The sequence below is a fragment of the Arvicola amphibius genome, chromosome 1 (assembly GCF_903992535.2).
Source record: "Arvicola amphibius chromosome 1, mArvAmp1.2, whole genome shotgun sequence".
Classification (NCBI taxonomy): Eukaryota; Metazoa; Chordata; class Mammalia; order Rodentia; family Cricetidae; genus Arvicola; species Arvicola amphibius.
This window is the reverse complement of record NC_052047.1, coordinates 194,670,477-194,693,296: the sequence shown is the minus strand read 5'-3', so window position 1 is coordinate 194,693,296 and position 22,820 is coordinate 194,670,477. Positions and strand designations below refer to the sequence as shown.

The following is a 22,820-nucleotide window of genomic DNA, read 5'->3' as shown; positions in this document are numbered from 1 at the left end:
ACACACACACACAACTGTTGACAGAGAAAAACAAGAAAAATTATCAAGCAATAATATATTACAAAAGAGATGGGGACATAATTTTCAGCTTTTAAAATTAAGAATTCCTCTGATCCTGCACTACAATGTAACAAAAACCTGGCCAAAATTATACTTGTTATTGTAAAGCACAGGAATTTTAGCCATCAGATCATTGTTGGTTCAGGGACAAGAGCTTTGTGGAGTTTCTTGGCATGTGTGTGTGTGTGGGGGGGTGTATGTGCGTTCAAGTCATTGTTCACTTCATCAACCTTTGAACATTCAGATTCCTCAGCAAAGGGTAAGGACCTCTAGATACACAGAACAGTCCGCCTCCCGGGGGTCATGTTTATGCCATCACTCATTGAGAGCGTAATCAATGGTGTAACTAATTATACTGATTTAGTACATACATACATACACATACTTCTGTGTTGGAAAGGAAAAAGCAAACCCAAAGTATAAGGCTACTGGTATACTTTCTCCCTTCAGCTCCCATGCCATTGTCACTTTAGCTAAGCCAGGAGCTCACTCACGCATTTCAATCAAGCACTGCTCCCAAGCTTAGGACACATCTCTGACACCCACACAACAGCAGCTCACCATCAGAACCACCCAGGACAGCTGCACTCAGTGTGCTCAGCCAAACTACTGAGACTGCTGGGAGCAAGGGGACTATTCTATGTCCTTGTGGGAAAACAAAACTCAGCGTTACTAAATAAAAAGCGATTGTCTCCAAAAAGTTGAATCGAAGCCTTGGTGGGTTTGGCCTTAGTGGAAGACAACAGCAGCACCCTGAATCATTTGGCCACAGTGACAGGCACTGTTGCAGCGACTTATGAGGCCCCTGAAGAGGCTGGAGCAGCAGGTAGAAAAAGGAGAACTCCTTTGGGGGCTGTTTCCTACAGAAAGGAAGGTGCTTAACAGTGGAGCAAGATTATTGCTCTCAGGTGTCCTGGACAAGGGCAAGGCCATTTACAGAGCACAAGTTCCCCGTGGTACCTTATGTGGGACCCTGGAGTCCAGGGGCGGGTGGTGTCTCAGTAAAGTAAACCAGGATCAGAAAAGAAAAATAAAGTCATAATAACTTCCCTGAGAAACTGACACAAATAAACAAATCTGAAACACCCACAAACAATGACACTCTGCATAGTTTTAAGATATGCCTCTATTATCCCTCTCTTTTTTGTTTTTTGGCTTTAAAATATTAACTTTCTCTCAATGTCAGCAAAGACAAGTGAGGGTCTTGCAACACGCACGGAGCACAGTTGCTCTGAGGAGATGGTCAGAGATTTCTCACGTCGTCAGGCCAATAGTTTTGTCAAGTGAACACTTCCCTGGAAAAATGAATACAAGATCCACTTCGGATTTAAAAAACAAATTTTATAAGAAAAAGCAGAACTAAGGAGAAAAAAAGGAACTGGAAAATACTTACCTCTTCACGTAATTTTATCAACTGCAACATGAATGCACCAAAAAAAAGATAAAAAGGGAAGACACGGCAGAAAGAAGGATCAGCTGTGTGACAGGATACAGAATTAACATTGACAATTCATCTGTTTACATGTTTAGCATTTAGAAATCACAGACAAACACATTAAAGGAGCCTAAGCACAGACTACATGCAGAGGGTTTGAACAAATAAAGATCACTTTCTCACACTGTCACATTAAACAAAGAGACTAGTGTGAATTTCTCTTTTAAAGTACATCTAAGAACCATCATGAAATAAAGGGGAGAGACTTCATAGAAGTCTATATTATAAAAAAGAAAACAAGTTTACCGCGTCTCTTTTCTAAGAATGCACCATTAGAGAGGCTGTGTATATACACGATTTCAGGATGTTTCTCTATTTGGAGACTTGACAACTGACTTCAGATTTTACCAACAAATGAAAATGACCAGTAGTTCATGCTTTGGCTCCGTTAAGTATTTAAAACAACAACAAAGATAACCTACTATTATTTTCTTGTTCAATGCCATACTTGCATCCATTGTAATGATAGGCTGCATTGGATTAACGCTATTTCAGCTGAGAATCAACAAAGCATGTATAAAGTAGCTATCAGAGGAGTTAATGTCAAGATTCGTGCTTTTTCTTAAATCGTACAGCACTTACTGGGTGTGTTTTTATTTGACTTTTTGTTTCTTATTTTCTAGTAATCTTTATCTTCCAAACTGGGCCACATCAAAACAAGGAACCCTTTTCTGTGTTTGTTCTGTGGTTCGTTTTCACTAAAGTCAAATCTAAAGCCACTCTTTTATTTGTTAGTCAATTCTCCTACTGTGGCATTTTAATCCCCTACTTTTTCTTATTTTCCTAACAGTAACAGATGTAGAAAGCCCCTAGAAACCAAGAATCTATGAAATCATACATCTGGCCCATTCTGGGTATGTTTGACATCATTCTAAAACACAAGCATTACTTCACTGGTAAAATTACTACCACGGTTTCTACGATCAACGGAATAGGATCCCGGGCCACAACAGACTGAGTCACATTCTAGGTCTGAGCCCTGCATCCGCAGCCATTCAGGACGATAACTGATCATCTCTAAATATCCAGTGTCTGTAACATTGGTTACCACACTTGACACACGCAGGCCAATGTGCTATGAATGGTTCAGTGTAATTCTCTCTAAAAGTATGATGTTTAGTTTAGCACAGCTAAATGCTGATTTAGTGTCAAATTCAAGGCGGGCAGGGATGATTTCAGCTCATTCTGTCATTTCATTTTTTTCCTGAAAAGTACTTAAAATCTACAAGGAGGAGATTCAAATCGTCATAAACCCTTTATAGAAAGGGTTTAGAATTAATTGTATGGCATCTCAATCTGCACTTAGCAAAATTTTAAATGTCAAACTTTAAAAGTCCTAGTTTACACCAGACAAAAGTTACTGTTTTTAAATATACTCATTCCTTTCCCCACAACCATACAGGGTAGCGTCTAGTTTTTCCATGTGGAAAAGCAACAAATCTGTTCTACAGATGAAGTTAAAACCTAAACTAGGATACCTGGCCTATCACACATCAGAGTCTTTTCTCTTTGCCATTTGAACATCACAGCAGAAAACCCGCAGACACTAAGTCTCGGAGACAGGCGATGTGGGAACTGACCGCACAGCTCTTTCCTTCTGGGGCACTATTCTTCAGCTGACTATGATACTTAAAGGGCCAAAGTTTAAAACCCCTCTCCAGCAATGGAGTCCATTGGGGCATGCCACCCTGCCGTAAGCAAGGGTGTTTAAAAATGCTGCCCATTTGTGTTTTCAATGGGTTTCGAACAAAAAAAAAAGTTCTATCTTGTTTGTGCTGCATGGCTGCATTCAAACTCCACACCGGATTTGTAGCTAAGCTAAGTAAAGGGACGTTACTAATCTTCATCTTTCTCCCCTTTCCTTTTTTTTTTTGTTATGCTGAGAGTTATGCATAGAAATAAACAAAGATGGTGGCTTTTTGCAAATTAACAATGCTTAGACGCCATGAGAGGTAGTGATCTGGACACTTTGCGAGTTACTGGCTCCATCATAGACGCCATGAAAGTGTGCAAAACCATCATGCTGGCTTATGGTAATCCACATCTCTTTTTTTGAAACAAAGATTTCTCCCCACAACCCCACCCGGAATGCAGGATTTGATACAAGAGGTAATCTGTTCCTTTGTGGGCTGAAAAAAAATCTGGTTTACGCTGGTTTGAACCAGTGGAATCTCTTGTGGTTAAGCCTTCTGCTGTGACTAAAATCAAAACTGCACTGTGGAGTATGCAAGGGTGGGTGGGTGCGCATGCGCGCACTTCTGTGTGTGTGTGTGTGTGTGTGTGTGTGTGTGTGTGTGTATGTGCGAGGCGCATCACGTGACTCCCAGAACTCCCGAATTTTTTTTTTTAAAGCTGATAACGCCACTGCCGTCTCTGTCCGCATACAGATAACGAATAAATGCTGAACTCTATTAAACGCCCTTTACACATTATCGTGGGTCGAACACACAATTTTCTGAACTTATGATGACAGTCTATTTATTTTGCTAGAAACCCCCAGCACGAACGAGCAGATTTGTGCCTGGTAATGATCTGCTCTGCCGGGGCTATATGAAATGATACCGACCTTCTTCAGATCTTGCGGAATTAAATTGACCGACTTCACCCCCTGGTCTGTAGCTGAAGTTTGACACACTTTACGCACAGCAAGCCCAAATCGGAACTTAAGAGAACCTTGTATTAAAAAATTAAGCAATCATTATCTGTTAAATATTGCTTTACCACAAAAACTTCATATAGTGGGAACTCTTCCACCCTTTATACAGCTAAAAAAAATCTTCCTTGTAGGATTTTCTCTGGCATTGGATCAATATAATTTTGCATATGGCAACAGAGAGTCTATTAACGTCCAAACAAGAGCTCTGTGCATTTTGTTTTTGCCATTGCCACACCCTACTCTGAAAGTCTATGGCTTTATTCTATAATCTATTTTTTGTTCGAGAATGGCTCTCGTGAAAGGAAATCAAGTTAAGAACTGTTAAGCTGTCCACTCTGGGTAAATGCTGCGGCACTGCATCCAGTAGCTCAACTCTTGAAGAAATTACACTGCACACTAGAGGACAGACAAGAAAGCGTGGGACACTCACTCTTGGGAAGACAGGGACCAGATCCTCCGCACTTACAGGCGCAGAGCAGATTTTGGCACCCCCCCCCCCTTGGTAAATCCAGGATGAGGTATATTTAATCAAATGAAACAGATATGAGTAAGAAACTGTGCAGGAGTTGATCTGGAATGCAATTAAATGTATACTGTACTGAGGACATTAAAGATACTCTTGAAAAATCCTTAATTGTACAAACAGTGGCATTCCCAATCATGGCAGATGTATAAATACACCCCTAAAGTAAATTACTGTTATTGATAGTCAGCTAGAAGATCGTAGCTACGTGCATCAACAGTCAGCTGTAGATGTCTAACAGAGACGGAGCTGATTGCTACTGTGTTCGTGCCTGTCCAAAGCGTCACAAGGAGCCACTGTATGGAGTTGTGCACAAAACACTAGGAATGAAGTCGGCACTTTTTATGCTTGCAGTCACAGTTACTGGCTGTTATTTTGTTTTTACCCTTTCAATCACTCTAGATTTTTAGTTGACAGACAGATGCTAATTTAAGTGACTAATTCTGTTTATACCCAAGCTTTATGTGTATATTAAAAGTGTATCTTAGAAATACAACAAAAAGGCCTGAAAGCCAGTGCTTCAACAGTCAGCATGAACATAAACTTCTCTCTGGGCAGAAGAGAGTTTCTTATATAGATCGTGGCTAGTCCTTCCATCCAGAACACACACCTTCTTAGCTTCTGCTCTATACAAATGTATATGAAGAGCCCTTTAAAACCTTTTCTGTAGAGACATTCTGCTTTGACTGCTGAGTCAAGGCAACACTGATAGAGAATAAAAGTTATTTTCAAGTGACATCTGAAGCCAGTGGTTAAGGGCGTGCTCATTTAAATTCCTATATTATGACAAAGAGCCTCAACACAGGACTTAATGACTTTATCGTGGCACGGAGATTCTGCTCTGCAAGGTAACGAATTATCCAAAAAGCTTAGCATGATCTCTGTGAACGTTCACAGCTCATTCACATGTGAGGCTGAAAAGTCCACGGGAGCCGTAGCCGACCAGCTCCAGACCCTCAGGACAGCGATCCGCCCAGCCGTGTTTACCGGACTGGCAGCTCCTTACCAGCTTCAGGTCCAGCACTTTCAGAAGCTGTGAGTTTCATTCAGATCAGTCTAGGGGAAATCTTTGCATGATCACTTTAAAGTGACAGAATGTAACTTGAAAAATCCAAAAATTATGAGCTCAAATCTATTTTTGTGGAATATTTTTCTTTAGGCATAAAAATCATACTTACATGTACGTAAGGCTAATATTTTAGGTGCATTAAATGTCCCTTAAGAGAAGTGAACAAGGTGTAAGAAGGATCCTGTCAGAGAACCACAGCATCATCAGAACACGCAGCCTGGGGTAGGCAGGAGCCCCTCCCTTCTGTCCATTCTCCGCCAGCAGCTGCTCAGACAAGGGAAGTCTACAGCTCCCAAAAGAACTGACGGGGAAGCGGCACATACACTTTTTTGTTTGTTGTTTTTTTTTTTCTTTTGCAAAGAAGATAATGCTTTTTCTTTTTTACAGTAGTTAGAGAAGAAAATTGTGGTTCATTCCAAGAGTCATGCATAGTCCAAACCCCACTTTAAGAAGGCAGAAATATTTTCCTCTCATTCTCCCGTTTTTTAATCTCTTCTGAGTAAACCCCCTCCCAACATTACCGTTCACTTCTGTTCTGTACCACCCCCGTTAGCTGTCCTCACATTTCAGTCAGGGAAGCTGACACTGCACGTCAAGGCTGAGTGCTGTCTGAACTCAGGCTGCTCCATCCACACAGAGGAGGAGGCAACCCAAACAAATGGCCTGCTCAGTGATTCTTCCCCCACTTTTCGGGTGGGTGGACGGGTGCCTTTGTCACACCATCCTCCGCCCAGGTTACAGTGCTCTCGTTCTGTGCTGCATCGTTTAGTATCAGTAAATATAAACTCTTCAAGTGGGAGGTGCGTGCTGCAAACTCTGTTGGATGGATGGGCTGCATCTTCCTCCCAGTCACAGCTGTGTTTTAGCCAGGGAGTGTTTCATTCATGGGGGCAGAGAAGCAACCCTTGGAAGAAGATCTTACCTATGGCGCTCCCCGCTACCCAGCAGTCCCCAGGGCTGTGAGAGACAAAGTCGGCTCTACAGCAAGAGCCTGAGACACGCTTTTAAAGAGTTGCACATGCCATACCTATGTGAACTTACGGTGTCTGCAGCATTAATTCAAAGAAAGTAGCAGGGTGCTAATTAGACTCATGACATGACTGTGCCGCCGTCCAATGAGGAATGGCGGACAAGCCGTAAGATCAGGAATGTTTTTTCTGTATGCAGATCCTAAGGTGCACGCAGGGCTTATCCTATTGCTATTGCCACCACTGTCACCACAGAAGCAGGACAGGCCTCTGCCTGGGCATGCACACAGCTCCACACTGGCGCTGGGCATTTGCATCTGGTGAATGTATTTTTAAGAAGCCACACAATAGGAGCCAGGGCTGTGAGGCTGGATTTTGAAAGCTTACTTTCATTTGTTTGGCTGCGAGTGTTGACTTAATTGTGCTGCATTCCTATCAAAGCTGCATTATGTACTTTTTTATTCCTCTTACATGTGTTTGAGGTGAAGACCTTGGCTTTGTCTGCAAACAGCGTGTTTCAAGTTATTCCTTAAGTACTAAATAATAAAGAAAAGAGAAGAAAAGAGTTTTTTAAAAGATGGCAGACAGTGATCACGAGGTAAAGGGTTAAATGTAAGATCTCCGAGAAACATTTTGAAGTTGATTAAGACTCCAGCTTTGCATTAAACAGTATCGCTTCCACATGAGTTGCTGCTAATACTGTCAGGGAGCAGCTTGAGAGCCCAGTGTGCCTGTGACCTCCTTCACCCTCCAGCCACCCACCGGGCCTTCCTCATTAGCATTCTACCTGGTTCTCTGAGGAATTCCCGTCATCCCCGAGGAGCTCATTCCGGACTTCGTCACTGTAGGCGATCCGTGACCTTTTCTATAAAACAAAACAAAAGGGAAAGAGCGAGGTGAGCTTTAGAAAGTAAACACGTCCAAGCATTCCCAGTATCAAGGCGGCCATCGCAGACCCTGGTGAGCCCCCTAATGGAAGCCTACCGGTAGAGCTGTGCAGCCAACTCCAAGTTCCCCAACACCGGAGCTTAATGGAAATCACAAGTTTGTTTTAAAAAGAAATACCAATAACGAAAGAAATTTCTGCTTTGTGTTAATGTTCTATTATTTTTCATAAGTAGATTAGAATTAATTTATTCTTCTGCATGTTGTTTGAATAAAACCACTAAACTGGAAGAAACACAGTTATATAGCTATAGAGTTTTAAAACTCAGACTGTAATTAAAACAGGAGTGTATGGGAGTCTCAGGAGGAAATACACTGTGCAATCTAGAACAATCTCTGAAAGTCTCTACTGTACACTGGGATGTCTGGACAAGCACATCTACAGTTCACCACTGTGATGTCACTATCCTGGAAGAGAAGGGACTGTAAAGCCATTCCCTAGCTAGCAGTATTCAAATGTCTCCAACTCCTCTCTAAGGAATAGCCTAAGGAAGAGCAAAGCTGGTGAGGGAAGGGAGAGAAAGCTGGGGAGGGAGCAGAGAGACAGACACTGGTAAAGCAAAGAAAGTTCCCAGTTCCCGTAACTAAAGGCCGTGAGTCACTATCTTCAGTGCAATCGTGCTTTGGACCATCCATCCCCTCACCTGGACGGTACACTGTCCATTCTGTACACTGCAGTCAGAGGGACATGGCTCCAAGCCATTCATGCCTTGTCCAAATACACTCATGTGAGAGGAGGCTCCAAAAATCAGTTGTGAAACTTGAGTCTGGTTATCAGTCCCTACTTCATCTTCACCATGTCAGGGTCAAAAGTCATTTGCTGCTGACTCTGCTTCTCAACGAATTAAGTAAAAACGGTCAATTAGAAAACGGAGGGCGGGAAGCTGTCGTGTCTTTCCTGGACTCCAACGACCTAGGACTTAAAGTTCTTATTTGTTCATCTATGGTCTGAAAAAAAGTACTAGAGTTTCAAAGAACTACCTGTAATCCATAAGCAAAAGGCAACTGGAAGATTATGATTCTATTTTTATAGTAGTCAATGAGTAATGCTGCTTGGTCTCAATCGGCTCATTATACCTTCAAATCGTATTATTTAAAGGAACCTCAGACAAGAACCACCGAGTTACAGATCATTTAAAAAGCTTGTATTTCTCAAGTGGGTACCTTATCTGAAGCACAACACACAGAAAATATTCTTTCTTTACTATTTTCTCAATTCTCCCAAGTGTGGCACATAACAGAGAATTTGGTTTATTGCATATAATTCAATTTATTGCTTTTCTGGATGTAATTAAGCAAATGATATGCTGGATCTAGGAGAACCCAGTTTTAAAAGGCTTACTGGAATATAAATAAACACACACACCACCCAGATACTTGTTTGAGGAGAACAATGCAGTGTCGTGGAATTCTAAAGGTAACACTTCTTCCACTGTGCCCTGAATCTCAGAGTCATGCTGCTCAGCTGAGTTTCTTCTACCTTATAAGCCAGCTCTGGAGAGACTCAGGGAAACAACACAGAGCTACACAACACTTAGGGATAAAGGAGACAGATGTGCCCACCCCTGCCTGCCCAGAGTCTCCCTCTTCAACGGGGCTTTCTTGCCACAAACATCTGTCTTAAAATTTAGCAGCTGCAATGGGTCTCTGTGAGGAGATAAGAAAGACCACAGTTGCACTGCAGTGAGAAGAAACAGTCAGAGACATAAGGCCTCGTGTGTGGTCAGTACGGACAGCAACATGCAACCTCTTCAAAGTTCAGGTGTGGCCCAACCAATGTGTCTGTGAACTCGCCAGATATTTTCTCACCACAGAGAGCACATGCTTAATCTGGTTCTCCTGTGGAAGCTACTGTGGACTTCCCATTTCTACTGACTTCATACAGAACATTTTAAAATATAAGTTACAAGGTCGGCCCACCTAGATCATGCCAAACCTCTTTGCCCACTTGAAGACTCCACCATCACAGTCTCAAACCAGCTAGGCAAAAGTATTTTACAGCATTAAAGGAAATGAAAACCTTTAAGACAGGCTGATGTATCAGAGCTGCCTTTTGCATTATTCATTTCATCACGATGGGGGACTAAAACATTCCACAGGATGCAAAAATATCATATGGAGATTGTTTTCTGTTTCCCCCCTTTTACCAAAATACCAACAAATTGGCATAGATTGTGCAATTCCATTATGTTCTTATTTAGATTTATCATACTTCAAACAAAGACGACATTGCAAATGTAGAGCCCTGGTTATCTAATCTTGCTCTGGTCAGGAGGCGTAGCTTTGACAGCAGCAATGAAGAGAATAGTGGCTCACACAGAGGAGGATGCAGCCACAGTTGTAGGGTGGTCTCTGTGGAAGGCATGCCTCACCATTGGGACAAGAGGTAGGTCTTGGAGGACTTTTCTGGCTGTAATTAAGCAAATGATATGCTGAGCGTAACAAAGTGTTTCCTGGCAGGCCCGACTTAAAGAATGAAGACATTTCATTGCAAATAGGAATAACTCCCCATGAGAACGGTACAATGCCATTCTAGTCTGCACTACAGTTTTATTTTCCAAAAATAAAACAAATTCAGGCTGTTCTTTATTAAGAATTATATTTGGACGCCCAACATTTTCTCATAATTTCTTAGCATTTGAATTTTTAAGTAAGCTGACTGTACGTCATAACCACAACTCACTCTTTGAAATCCTAGCTGTGCTGCTTGAAAACAGCAGCAACCATGAAGATGAAATTCTTTCCAACGACAAATGGCTTGTTTTAAGGAAAATCAATAAATCATGTTATCTTTTGTGGAATTTTAAAAACTCATGCTGGATTACTAATTACCTACATAATACTTTAGTTTAGAAGATTCTAAATTAATGAACTGAAATGTTTATTGTATCCTGATAAACCTAAAACATTTTTACTTTATTATTAAGACTATAAAATCTGTACTTTAGCTAAATGCAAGCATGAGAATTTGAGCTGGAAATGTCACACATTCAGCTACAGCTTGAAGGAACCCAATTCATAATGCATTTTATAAATAGTTAATGACTTCTATACATAAGCTAACCAGGCAAATCAAGAAATTGTCAACATTTTTAGTCCTGGTTGTCAGTTACCACTGTCTGCTGGTGTTTTATATGTGGCTGCAGGAGAAGTCCCCTGTCTGCTGGTCCTTATGTGTGGCTGCAGGAGAAGTCCCCTGTCTGCTCAGTCTGTAATCTACTGTAATGCCTGGCCTATACCATAAAGGTGGAAAAGCTCACGTTACAAGTGCACACACACTTGTTTAAGAGCAGGCCTAACTTTAGTTGTGTAAAACTTACTTTCTATGAATTGTACTTCATACTTCAAATGGACTAGATAAATGCTGGAAAACTACAGAACAGACACAAGGAAACTGTGACAGATTAACAAGACGTTTGTGCCCCCCTGTGCAGCTAGAGGGACCAGGTTTCTCTGACTACTCTAAAATGATGATAAAAGTGAGTCTGTAGTTATAAAAATAAAAATTTCACATGTAAAGAGATCCTGGTTAATAGGAACAGGATGCTTGTGTACTGATTGCCTGGTTTTCTTAAAGCCAAATTCAGAGACACTTTTTCAGTTTGGTCTAGAAATTTGGTCTGAAATAATCTAGCTACTTGACCTACACTTTGACATTTCCCAATTGAGCTCACTGTGTCTGTGGGCACACACTGCAAAACTGGGAACAACATGAGTTAACTTAGTTTAAATTAATTAAAACTTGTCATCTCTGGTACTACCTGCTATATGACTCTATACGGGACAGACTGTATCTGCAAGCAGAATGAGGTTCTACGGCCTACCACAAGCAAAAACATAACAATGAGGTTGGTTTATTACTAAAGCATATATGAGAATTTAATTTCCATGTCGTGCACATGGCAAAGCAATTGCTTAAATTGCCTCACCTGGGAATTTAATGCAATGTTATCATCAGACCAGCCACATTGTAAGTAGATTTATAATGCTTTCCATGTGCTGTGCTCGGTTGCATATGAATTAAGTAATGATCTGGTATTACAATAAAATCAGCTAGTTCCCACACCTGGCAAACAGGATATTTCACTAAATTAATAGCCATACAGCTATATCACAAGGCAAAGAAGAGGAAACCATCTCCAAGGCATTTGACTTGAATCTTACATGGGAAGCAAATAACACCATGGATATGTACAATGTCACTATACTGAATGAGCTGTTCAAGACAATCTGTTTCTAACATCTGTATTACTGAATTAAGACCTTCTCATTCCCATTCAATCTTGGCCTAATTTCCTTCATTCAGTACTCTAATTACTAATCAGCAATCCGCAAAATTCACAAACACTGAGAAAGCCCTTTATTCTAATCTACATGCTGCAGACAGCCAAATAATTGATACAAAGTGCAGTGTGGGTTTGGTGTAATGAAAGGAACAGCTTGTCCCACTTCCTAATCAAATTGGTCTATAGCGGCAATAGTTAATAGATTTCTCTATAGTTCTAAAACAAACTAAGCATGCTGGCCAGACTTTTCGGGTTGCTTCTACCATGTTTTTCAGTCTCCTTATATTTAATAATGCCACAGTTACTAGGTGATACGCCTATTAAAACCTGCTATGCTTTCAGAGCCAAAAAATTTTACTGCTCCAAAGAAATGAACCGCTTCTGTTATAGTTAACACTTTGGGATATCTACAAAATGCCATGAAATTATATTTGTTAGCAAGCCATATGACTGTTGGCCATCACTACTACCTAATTTTATCTGGTTCTAATTAAATGACGTCTCTGCACTATAATGTCCAGCTTCTATGTTTGAAAATACATACACCTTTGGCACCAAGCATTCAATCTCTAATCACACTTCTGTTTGTCCACAGCTAAGTTCATCCTTTCAGCCAGAGTAATTTCTGTGACAACATCTCACGCTACACAGTTCAGATAAAGGCAAAGTTAACTCATATGCAAGGATCTGATCACTGGCAACTTGCTCAGATGAAAAGGAACAGAGAGCTGAATGAAAAAAAAAAACACAGAGAGCACCCAGCAAGTGATCTTGGTCATATTAGGTCTTCTGAATATCTTCATCTCTAAAATAGTGATCTTAATGCTCACTTCTTGTGGTTACTACATGAATTAAATATTATAAACAGACATATATCTTTCTTAATACTTTGGCTATGATAACCTCAGGAAGCAAGTTCCTCGGAATAGCAGCTGATAGGACACACAGGATGCAATGAAGCTGATATCCACATGAATAAGAATACAAATTAGTGCATTCTCCCTATGGATGCTTTCTCAACACACCAAAAGTAGCTTGAGAAAGTCCACATACTTCGACCAATTCAGATACAAAGGGTGCTGCATTTTCAGGTGGTTTGCAAAACACACAAACAAAACAAAACAAAAACCAACTGACTGTCATTCTTCAGTATTAAAGTATTAAAGAAAATCAGTTCCAATCTGATTCCTTTAAAGAATGAATAAACTAAGAATAACTGTCCTTTTTCAACTGGTTAGACACTAAACAGTCCTTAAAACTTTAGAGCTAAACATCAAGTGCCCAGTACACATGTTGCCAGCACTTAGTACCAGTGATGGTAAAGTATATTCTCTTATTTTTATTACATATTTATTTACTTAGTGTGTGTACATATGTGTGTGCATGTGTGTGCCCATACCCACATGCATGCCATCCTTAATATAGGGAGGTCAGAAAACCACTTGCAGGTGTCAGTCCTTTCCTCCTAACGTACGAATTCTAAGCTGAGCTACTTCAGTGATCTGGGAATTTATACTTCCTCTCCAGCACAAACTCAAGGCTAAGGGACCACACTCATACCACCAGAGAGGAAATACTAACACACCCTGCCACTAGGCATCACCAAGTGGGAAAAGCAATTTAGCATGAGATCAGCAGGTAATTCTTCATTCTTCAGGATGGAATACTAAAAAAACAGACTTAAATTTCTACAATTTTTTAAAAAGTCATAATCACTCATAATTTTCACTTGTACTTTCAAGTATATTTGACATGTTTAAGACGGGTGTGTATGTTTTAGCTGTACATTATGAGATAAAATACACCACATTTCTTAATTACTTTCTTGCAGTGAGCTATAATACACATGTGAATATTTCTGTGCATATCATGAGATTCTGTGTGTATGTATAAACAAAGAGACTCACACACACCCATATGTGATCCATATGGAAAAAGAATTCTTTGTGCTGTGCAGTGCTAAATAGATTTTTATTTAGACTAGGAATTCCGACTGCATCACTGCTGCATCATTTAATAATTTGCAAAGCGGGCAGCTCCGCAACTCAGGTAACTGCACCTCTTATTTCCTCTTCCAGCATTTCCAAACTTGGTCTTCTGCCTAGCACTGGTATTTCAAGCCTGAGTCAGCTGGGATCACGGCCCCACTTGCCTGCACACACTTGTAGCTTATAACTTTTGACACTGACACAATATGGTGTGACCATGTCTTAGATAATGTTAGCTTCTCAACCAGCAATTAAGGTACCTCATTCAGAAAATCAGCTTATATTAGAATGTCCAGATGTTGGTATCAGCATCTGGAACTGGGTGAGTATTCAGTAAAAGAAATCCAATTATTTAAAGTCTTTCTGAGTACAAAATAAAATAATTCCACAGACTTAACCTGAAACACCACCCACCCTTAAAATGATACTCTGATAAGTAAGAGCCATGCAGCAGATGTTTTGCTTGTATTAAACTCATCTACTAGAGCAAGGTATATAAAATTACTGTAATTAACTCACACAACTATAATTTCTCATTGTAATATGCCTAGCTTCCCTTCAAAAGCTGTCAACAGCCATAATTTGGGTCATTTACTTATCCAAGAAGAAGTGATGCTGGGGGATCCGTACAAGTGACACCAAGGAAACATTTTGAGCACCCAGGCATCCTGTAGACCATAACAGAACTCAAAAGTGGTTGGTCCTCAACCAGAGATGAGTGTTCTACCATGCCACAGGACTTGGACCTCACAAGGAGAACCACTCTCCCAATAGTGGCATTCCTCCCAACACTGTTCTATTGCACACACAACTCTGAGACAAGCTCTGGTCTTTTGATGGAGGAGAGTCATCTGTCTATGTGTTACTTTCATTGGTTAATAAAGAAACTGCCTTGGCCCTTTAATAGGACAGAAAATTAGAAGGGAAGTTAGTCAATCGCCATGCCTCTCCTCTCTGAGACAGACGCCATGGAGCCAGCCGCCAGGTCAAACATGCTGAATCTTTCCCGGTAAGACACCACCTTGTGGTGCTACACACATTACTAAATATGGGTTAAAGCAAGATGTGAGAATTAGCTAATAAGAGGCTACAGATAACGGGCCAGGCAGTGTTTAAAAGAATACAATTTGTGTGTTGTTATTTCGGGTGTAAAGCTAGCCAGGTGGCGGGAAGCGGCCCGTCGTTTCCTCACTATAGTCTTTGGGCCCCAAAGACAAGGCTGGCTACACTATTCTCCTTGTTATATGAATTTATCATCAGGTCATCCTGAAACAAAACACCCTCTTCCAGAAACAAATAATAATCATAAGCCTTACAATACACACTGGTATCAACACCTGAAATATTGACAACAATAACTCTAAGGGTTGGGAGAGGATAAATACTTAAATATCTTATTTGATGGAATAAAGTCTCTGATGTAAGAAGATGAGTCACAACCACATCGGTGGATGTTAGTTAAATATGTTTCAAGATTAATCTCCAAAGGCTGCACCATAAGGCAACCATGATCTACACATAAGGCTGCAAGGAAAGCTATGCCAGTTATAAAGAAGAACCCACAATGCCTAAAGACACACGGCACAGTTACTCTGAAATTCCAAAATGGAGTCAGCCACCTCATAGATAACAATTCTATACCCATTTCCTCTTGTTTATTTTTAGACCATGTCAACAGATTTCATACTTAAAAATATGCTGCTACAATGAGGTAATGGTACTCAAAGGTCAAAGCTGCATGACACTGTAAATGCTTTATGGATACAGCCAATAAATCTGCACCACACGAGCAACACCTGAAAGTCACTACTGGAAATAATTCTTCTGTACACTGGGAAGCTGTGTTGTTCTCACTGTTAATGAAAAGCTGGTTGGCTGATAGCCAGGCAGAATTTGGGAGCAGAGAGAATGATGGGAAGAAGGGTGGAGTCAGAGAAGCCACCAGCCAGATGGAAACTCTTTGCAGGAGGGGTAAAAGCCATGGGCCTCAGAGTAGCATCTCAAAATTCTGTTTTAGTTTCCTCAAAATTCTGCATCCAAAACAGCTTCAAGGCTGCTGGCTCATGTGGTCCAGCCTCACAAACTACTCCAGCAAAGGCCTAATAATCATCCTGATTTTCTAAGCTTCCCCCAAAGATATTAGTGCACAAAGACAACAGGAAGTAGTACAGAGAATGATGCCCACATTCACAAGAGATGGTGTATGGTAGGTTTTGGTTATTCAATAAATTATGGATATTTGTCATTGTTTTAGGCAGGTACAAGATGTTATTAGTCTCCATTTTAAAAAAAGCTAACAAAAGAGTTAAATTCAAAGATCTCTTTTGGGATATGATATAGGAATGATAGGAAAAAAGCGTAGATTAATGAATCTACTTTAATCCAAAAAACAACTGTTAATCTCAAAATACTTTGCATTGGTATGGATTTTGGTTTACTGATACCAATTTAAAGTTACTTTTTATACTGTATGTATGTTTCTACTCTTGTTTGGAATATTGTGTCTACACAGCTCATTAAAAATAAAATGTAAATTAAGAAATATGAATTAGTAGTTAGTCATTTATAATAATCAAACTTGTACTCAGATTAGGTATATTTTCAAGGTTAAAGAGATATATTTAGATAGATGGTCTTCAAAAACTTCAAAGACCTACAGAATATTTTATTTAAAATGTCTCATAACATAAGACTTCTTTACAATGAGACACATCTGCTACTGGCAGTATTAATGTATTTCAGAGAAGATAATGGGCATCGAAGAACCTCCATATGGAGTTTGCTTCCCTTATGGCAAAAGCTAGCCATTTGGGCAAAGAAACTGCCCTTGTCCCAATTGCTAACAGTATACTGTCCAAACTGGACCAGCAGAACAAAAAAGAAAGAAACCACCAAACTTTATCAAGACAAAGTAGGACAGTCCTTCAAAATTCTCAGCATCTCAGAAAAGTCTGTGAGATATATTAGGCCTGTAGGCCAGAGTTGGATACTCCAACATTACAGAAGGACTTTCGGTGAGTATCCAGGCAGTCAGACATTCCTGTCATTAGGTAACATTTTACCCTTCTGGAGTCTTTGATTGAGCTAAAGACTAAATAATTAGACTTAAAGGTTTTTTTAGTAATGATAAAAGGTAAATTAGATATAAAACTTTAGACTCACAAAGATAATAGACTATTTTCTCTAAATTTGCCAGAGACAAATGGACTAGATATTGTAACTGTAATTCTTACTTGATAACTGTTTTTGTTCTATAAAGTTTTACTATATTAAAGTTAAAATCTTCCTTTTTAATTAGACAAAAAGAGGAAAATGTTATGTAATAACCTTTTACATACTGTGACAATGTGTCTTTGCCAAGGCACTTTCTTGTTGGGAAATAAAGAGTTGACAGGCCTATAGCTGGGCAGAAAAGCCAAACAGAGAGAATGCTGGGAAGAAGGGTGGAGTCACAGGAGTCATCTGAGGAGACACCATGAGATGCAGAGCAAGCAGGATGGAAATACTACATATATGAGGCAAACAAGCCTCGGTGCGGTACATAGATTAATAGAAATGAGTTATAATCACTAAGTAAAAACAAGCCTAAGCTGTCAGTCAAGAATTTATAATTAATAATAAATGTCTGTGGGGTTATTTGGGGAGCATCTGGCAAAACTGATTGGAGGTCTAGACGGGAAACTCCACCCACACACTGTAGTCCAAATTTTCCTTGAAAACACTTCAAAAGTTACTTCTGCACTAGGATGATCCAAAACAAAGCTTAATGAAGTACAAACATTCATATCGGATTCATAAGCAAAACATTCTTTCTAAAGCCTTTTCCATTTTAAACAAATTAAAATCCTGTCTACTCAGAGGCTTTGCTTTAGCAATCAAGGGCTACTTTTTTCTTCTCTAATATTTTATTCTCTACTTGTTCCTTCCTTCAAGCTTACATATACTTCTAAACGTACCCCAGTTGTGTATATCTTACAAACATGTCACCCTGTACCACTCTTCCTAGCTAGCGCCCAGTCTCCTGTTGTCCTCTTCTTCTCATTCAAGCTGCTCCAATGCCAGACCAACTGCAACCATCTGCAGATGCCCCTTCACCCCTCACCTTGCTATAAACAGCCCTGCCCTACCACTCCTCAGGTGTCCCCAGGATGCCCACTGACTTACTATTTGTCAAAGGTACTGACCTTATTTAAATAACCTTTATTTACTGTTTATTTAAATAACTTTTTAGATTTATATAAATGTTGCAATGAAAAGAGAAAGTTCTCATTCAAGCCACATCTGGTTTGTCTCAGTTGCGGAGGAGTCCCATGTCCACTCTTCTCTCATATTAGATTGCATGTTTCCTTGGCCTCTTTGACTTGTGATAGTTTCTTGGTCTTCTTTTGATGACTCTCAAATTTTGAGTGGTTTCCTCAATTTGGACTTGTCAGATTTTTTTTTCCATAAATAATCTGGAGTTCTATGCTTCTAAGAGAAAGAATACAGAGGGAATATGCTATCTACCATATCAAATCAAAGCTGTTTCCTATCAACAGGTTGTCACTGTTGATATTAATCTCGATCTCTTGGTGGAAGCAGCACATGCCAGTCTTCTCTATGGTGGGGTTAGTTATTCAGCTCCCCTTAAGCTGCTACACTCACAATACAAGGACACTGAACTCCATCTCTCTCAGGATAGTGGATCTGTAGAAACTGCTTGGTATTCTTCTGTGTAGGAGATCTGACTACTTAACCACTTGCCAGTATGAACTTGTATTTGTTTGTCCTTCACACTATCATCTAATACTACAAATACTGAATTTGTTGCTTAATTTGAAAGAGCTTTGCTTCAGTCTCCGTGATTTGACTTTTTTTAATTTTAGAGACAGGGTTTCTCTGTCTAGCATTGAAGTCTGTCCTGGAACTCACTCTGTAGACCAGGCTGGTCTTGAACTCACAGAAATCCGTCTGTTTCTGGCTTCCGAGTGTGTCACCTCCACCTGGCCTTGATTTGCCCTCTTGATGCAGCTTTGATATCATCCACCAGTTTGCTCCTTGGCAGCCTCAGCAGCAAACTCTGTAAGAATTCCAGGCACTGTCCAGGTCTCTGCCCAATTCCCCCTTCATCATCACTTCCTTCTCAATCTAACCAGGAAATGCTGTCTCCATCCTTAGGCCACATCTTACTCCTCTGAAGAGTCTTATCTGTACCCACCATCAACCTAGTATTTAAAACTGCTAAACCACAAATCCAATTCCTACTGGCATCTAAACCTAAGGTAGTGTTTCTCAGCCTTCTAATGCTGAGACCCTTTGGTATAGTTCCTATGTTGTAGTGCTCCCAACCACAAAATTATTTTGTTGCTACTTCATAACTGTAATTTTGCTACTATTATCGGATATGCAGGATATCTGGCATGTGACCAAAGGGATCACAACCCACAGTTGAGAACTGCTGACCTAAAAGTAACTGTCTCCAGCTCAAGACAGCCCTGGAGCATTATCTTTCTTCCATGCACACTCCTCTTGTTTCCTTTACTCAATAGGTGGTGTTACTCTGCACATGATAGTCTAAGATAAACACATGAAAATCATCTTATATTCTCCTTTATTTCTCTAATCTGTCAATCAGCAGGCTCTAGCAATTAAACCATTATTTTGTAAGAGTATCTCCACCTGGGGCTCTTTAACATATTTCAAGAATGTCTGTTACCTTTTGCAGTCAATCAATTCCTTCTTCATAATTGTGGCTACCACACATTTCATCCATTTTTTTAAAAAACGATATGAATTATATTGGGGAGATAATTCTACAGAAAGACTCACATGTTTTTAGATAGAGGTAAGCCAATAGGGACCAAGTTTTACTTCTTTATCTTGTGAAGAAACGAAGACCCCTTCACCCCATCTCTAGCAAAACATCAGAGCTGAAGAAGAATCACAGCCTAAAGCTTTAACTTACATCAAAATAACTGTGTTAAACAGACAGAAAATTCATTCAGCAAAAGCCAGTGTGCTGTGGGGAAATGCTAAGCCACTACACTCCTCCAGCTTCAGAAGCCAATACCACATTCCTCTTCAAGTCTAGGTCCATCTCATATCAACTGCTCTCATGAGGTAGCCGGTCCTGTTTGGATTATGAAGGAGCAGTGCACATGCACATTTCTCTCTCTGTGATTTCAGACCCCAGGAATATGGATCGCCTCTGTTATCTACATGAAGAAGCTCTGCTACAAGCCTAGCATTCAGGTTGCTTTTATCTCCGAGACCCCAAAGTGTACTGTTAGGCAACAGAGGGCACTTATCTAGATTGAGCTGTCAGACAAATAGATGTTTGTCAGCCATTCAATCTGTATTGGGGAATATGCCAACAAAAACAAAACCCAGCAATTTGAAACAACAAACCCATCCTCTACTGACAAGAATAAATTGCTGTATATCAAATGAGTAAGAATTACAGTAGATCGCATATCCTGACTGTAGGTGCTTCAGAAAAATATTCTTAGAACTAATATTGTCTGGGTTTTTTTTTTTTCTGGCAGTAGTGAACATCAAGCAAGCATGCAGCATGTTTAAAACTAATAACTGCAAGAGAAAAACAAACAGGAATTAGCTGTCATCAGAGAAGAGTGCGGCTCTTGGGTAGTTTCAAAGGCAGCGCTCAGCGGCTGCTGAAGGTGACACAGTCTGCCCTCTATCTGAGCTCGCTCCAGGCCTGTGGTCCTTCCAGGGAGGCGGTGCATCTTCAAGGAAATCATGAGGAGTAAGACTGTCATTCTTGAGCCTGAACTGATTCTGGCTCTGTTTTTTTTGTTGTTGTTGTTGTTGTTTTGTTTGTTTGTTTTTGTTTTTTGAGATAGGGTTTCTCTGTGTAGCCCTGGCTTTCTGGGAACCTGCTTTGTAGACTAGGATGGCCTTGAACTCACAGAGATCCACCTACCTCAGCCTCCCAAGCGCTGGGGTTTAAGGTGGCCACCACCGACTGGCTGGCTCTATATTTTCAATGTCCACAGAAACAACGCTTTAATGACCTCACAATTTAACAATGTGCAGTGGTGATTTAGTCAAAGTTGGTGTTAATCTTAAATACTAAAGTTGTTAATAAGTCAATTACATACAGCAAGAAAGCTTTAGGAATAAAAATAGCATCAATTTCCCCATCAATCTTCTGAACATCTTGCTCTATGGTGTTTCTTTCTTTCTTTTTTTTTTTTGTTTTTTTTTCGAGACAAGGTTTCTCTGCAGCTTTAGAGCCTGTCCTGGAACTAGCTCTTGTAGACCAGGCTGGTCTCGAACTCACAGAGATCCGCCTGCCTCTGCCTCCTGAGTACTGGGATTAAAGGTTTGCGCCACCACCGCCCGGCTTCTATGGTGTTTCTTACACCACATCTTCATTCTGGAACTTGAATAGCTGCTCCTTTATTCAGAATCTAACATACCCTTCTCTTTCATCCTGGGTCTAATGCAGCTGCCACTTCATTCAGGATCTAATGCAGCTGCCCCTCCAGTCTAGATCTAATGCAGCTGCCCCTCCAGTCTGGATCTAATGCAGCTGCCCCTCCAGTGAGTCTCAGTTTGGGAACTGAAGAGAAGAAACTACCAGGAATGATTTCCATCAACGCGAGAATTCAGTCCTGTGATCAGTACTCACTTCAAACAGAAAATGAGTTTCCATCACAAAAACTTCAACTGAGTCTGTGTAGTTTTATTCCATAGAAATCTTAATACTTACATTCTGAAAATGAGTTTTCTTCTACTGAAATCATCTAGCAACACTATGAAACTTTTAAAGTCATGGAATAGACCTTACGTGTTGTAGCGGCACCTTATTTCAAGACTTAGAACTTGTCTAAAGAACAACAGAAGAATAATAAGGTCCAGACAATAAAACATATGAAAAGGACCTCCTACAGGCAGTTAAGATGACAACAGAAAGGCCAGGTAATATGAAGTCTCAAGGGGCCTGCATGTTTAGTAAATGACTGAGCTGTGGGGGCTGGGCAGACAGCTCAACAGTTAGGAACACCAGCTGCTCTTCCAGAGAACCTGGGTTCGATTCCCAGAACCCGCATGGCAGCTCACAACTGTCTGTAACTCTAGTTCCAGGGGATATAACACCCTCTTCTGGTCTCCATAGATACCAGGCATGAATGTGGTGCACAGCCATACATGCAGGCAAAACAACCATAAACAAAAAAAAATAATTACTTAAAAAATAACCGAGACACAGAGCAAAAGTTATTTTTACTTTGAAGAGTTAGAAAATTACTTTTAAAATAAAACAATAAGTTGGGCATGATGGTGCATTCCTGTAATCCCAGGACTGGGGAGGATGAGGCAGGAGGCTCAAGTGCTAGAAGCCAGTGTAGACTAAATTGTGAGTTCCAGCCAACCTGACCTACACAGTCAGACCATTCTTCCAAACCAGAAGTAACAGGAAGAACTGACACCTTCCCCAGAGGACAATGACAGGAAATGCGCGACACATACAGCTTACTCAATGGACTCACACACACACTGTGCACACACACGCAGCACACTGCACACATGCGCAGCACACTGCGCGCACACACGCAGCACACATGCAGATTTTAAAAAGATTTAAGTGTTGGTAAAGCACGTATCTGTGTTCTTTGTATCATATTCCAAACCTTTTTGAATATCTAAAATCAGCAGCAAATACAGTTTTGGTACTAAAAAGAAGTTTGAGAACATTATTGGTAAAAGTAGGCTGCAGGTTAGCTAATTATTAAATGAATCCTTAATTAGGTAAGAAAGTGTTAAACAAAAATATAAAACAATCTTTTTTAAATTCAGGCAATTTAAACTGTAGTTTTTCCTATATATT

The 22,820-nt window shown here is 40.2% G+C and overlaps 1 protein-coding gene across 5 annotated transcripts in view; it reads right to left on the bottom strand.

The window, feature by feature from the left end:
* Window positions 1-22,820, bottom strand: part of Vti1a (vesicle transport through interaction with t-SNAREs 1A) — a 321,664-nt gene that overhangs the window by 246,032 nt on the left and 52,812 nt on the right. For all 5 annotated transcript variants that reach the window (XR_005282957.2, XM_038309865.1, XM_038309894.1 and 2 more), the window contains exon 4: window positions 7,559-7,636. Coding sequence is in view for 4 of the 5 variants with exons in the window: in XM_038309865.1 (XP_038165793.1) it covers window positions 7,559-7,636 (78 nt within the window). In the remaining variant the exon portion in view is untranslated. The remainder of the gene's footprint in view (window positions 1-7,558; window positions 7,637-22,820) is intronic.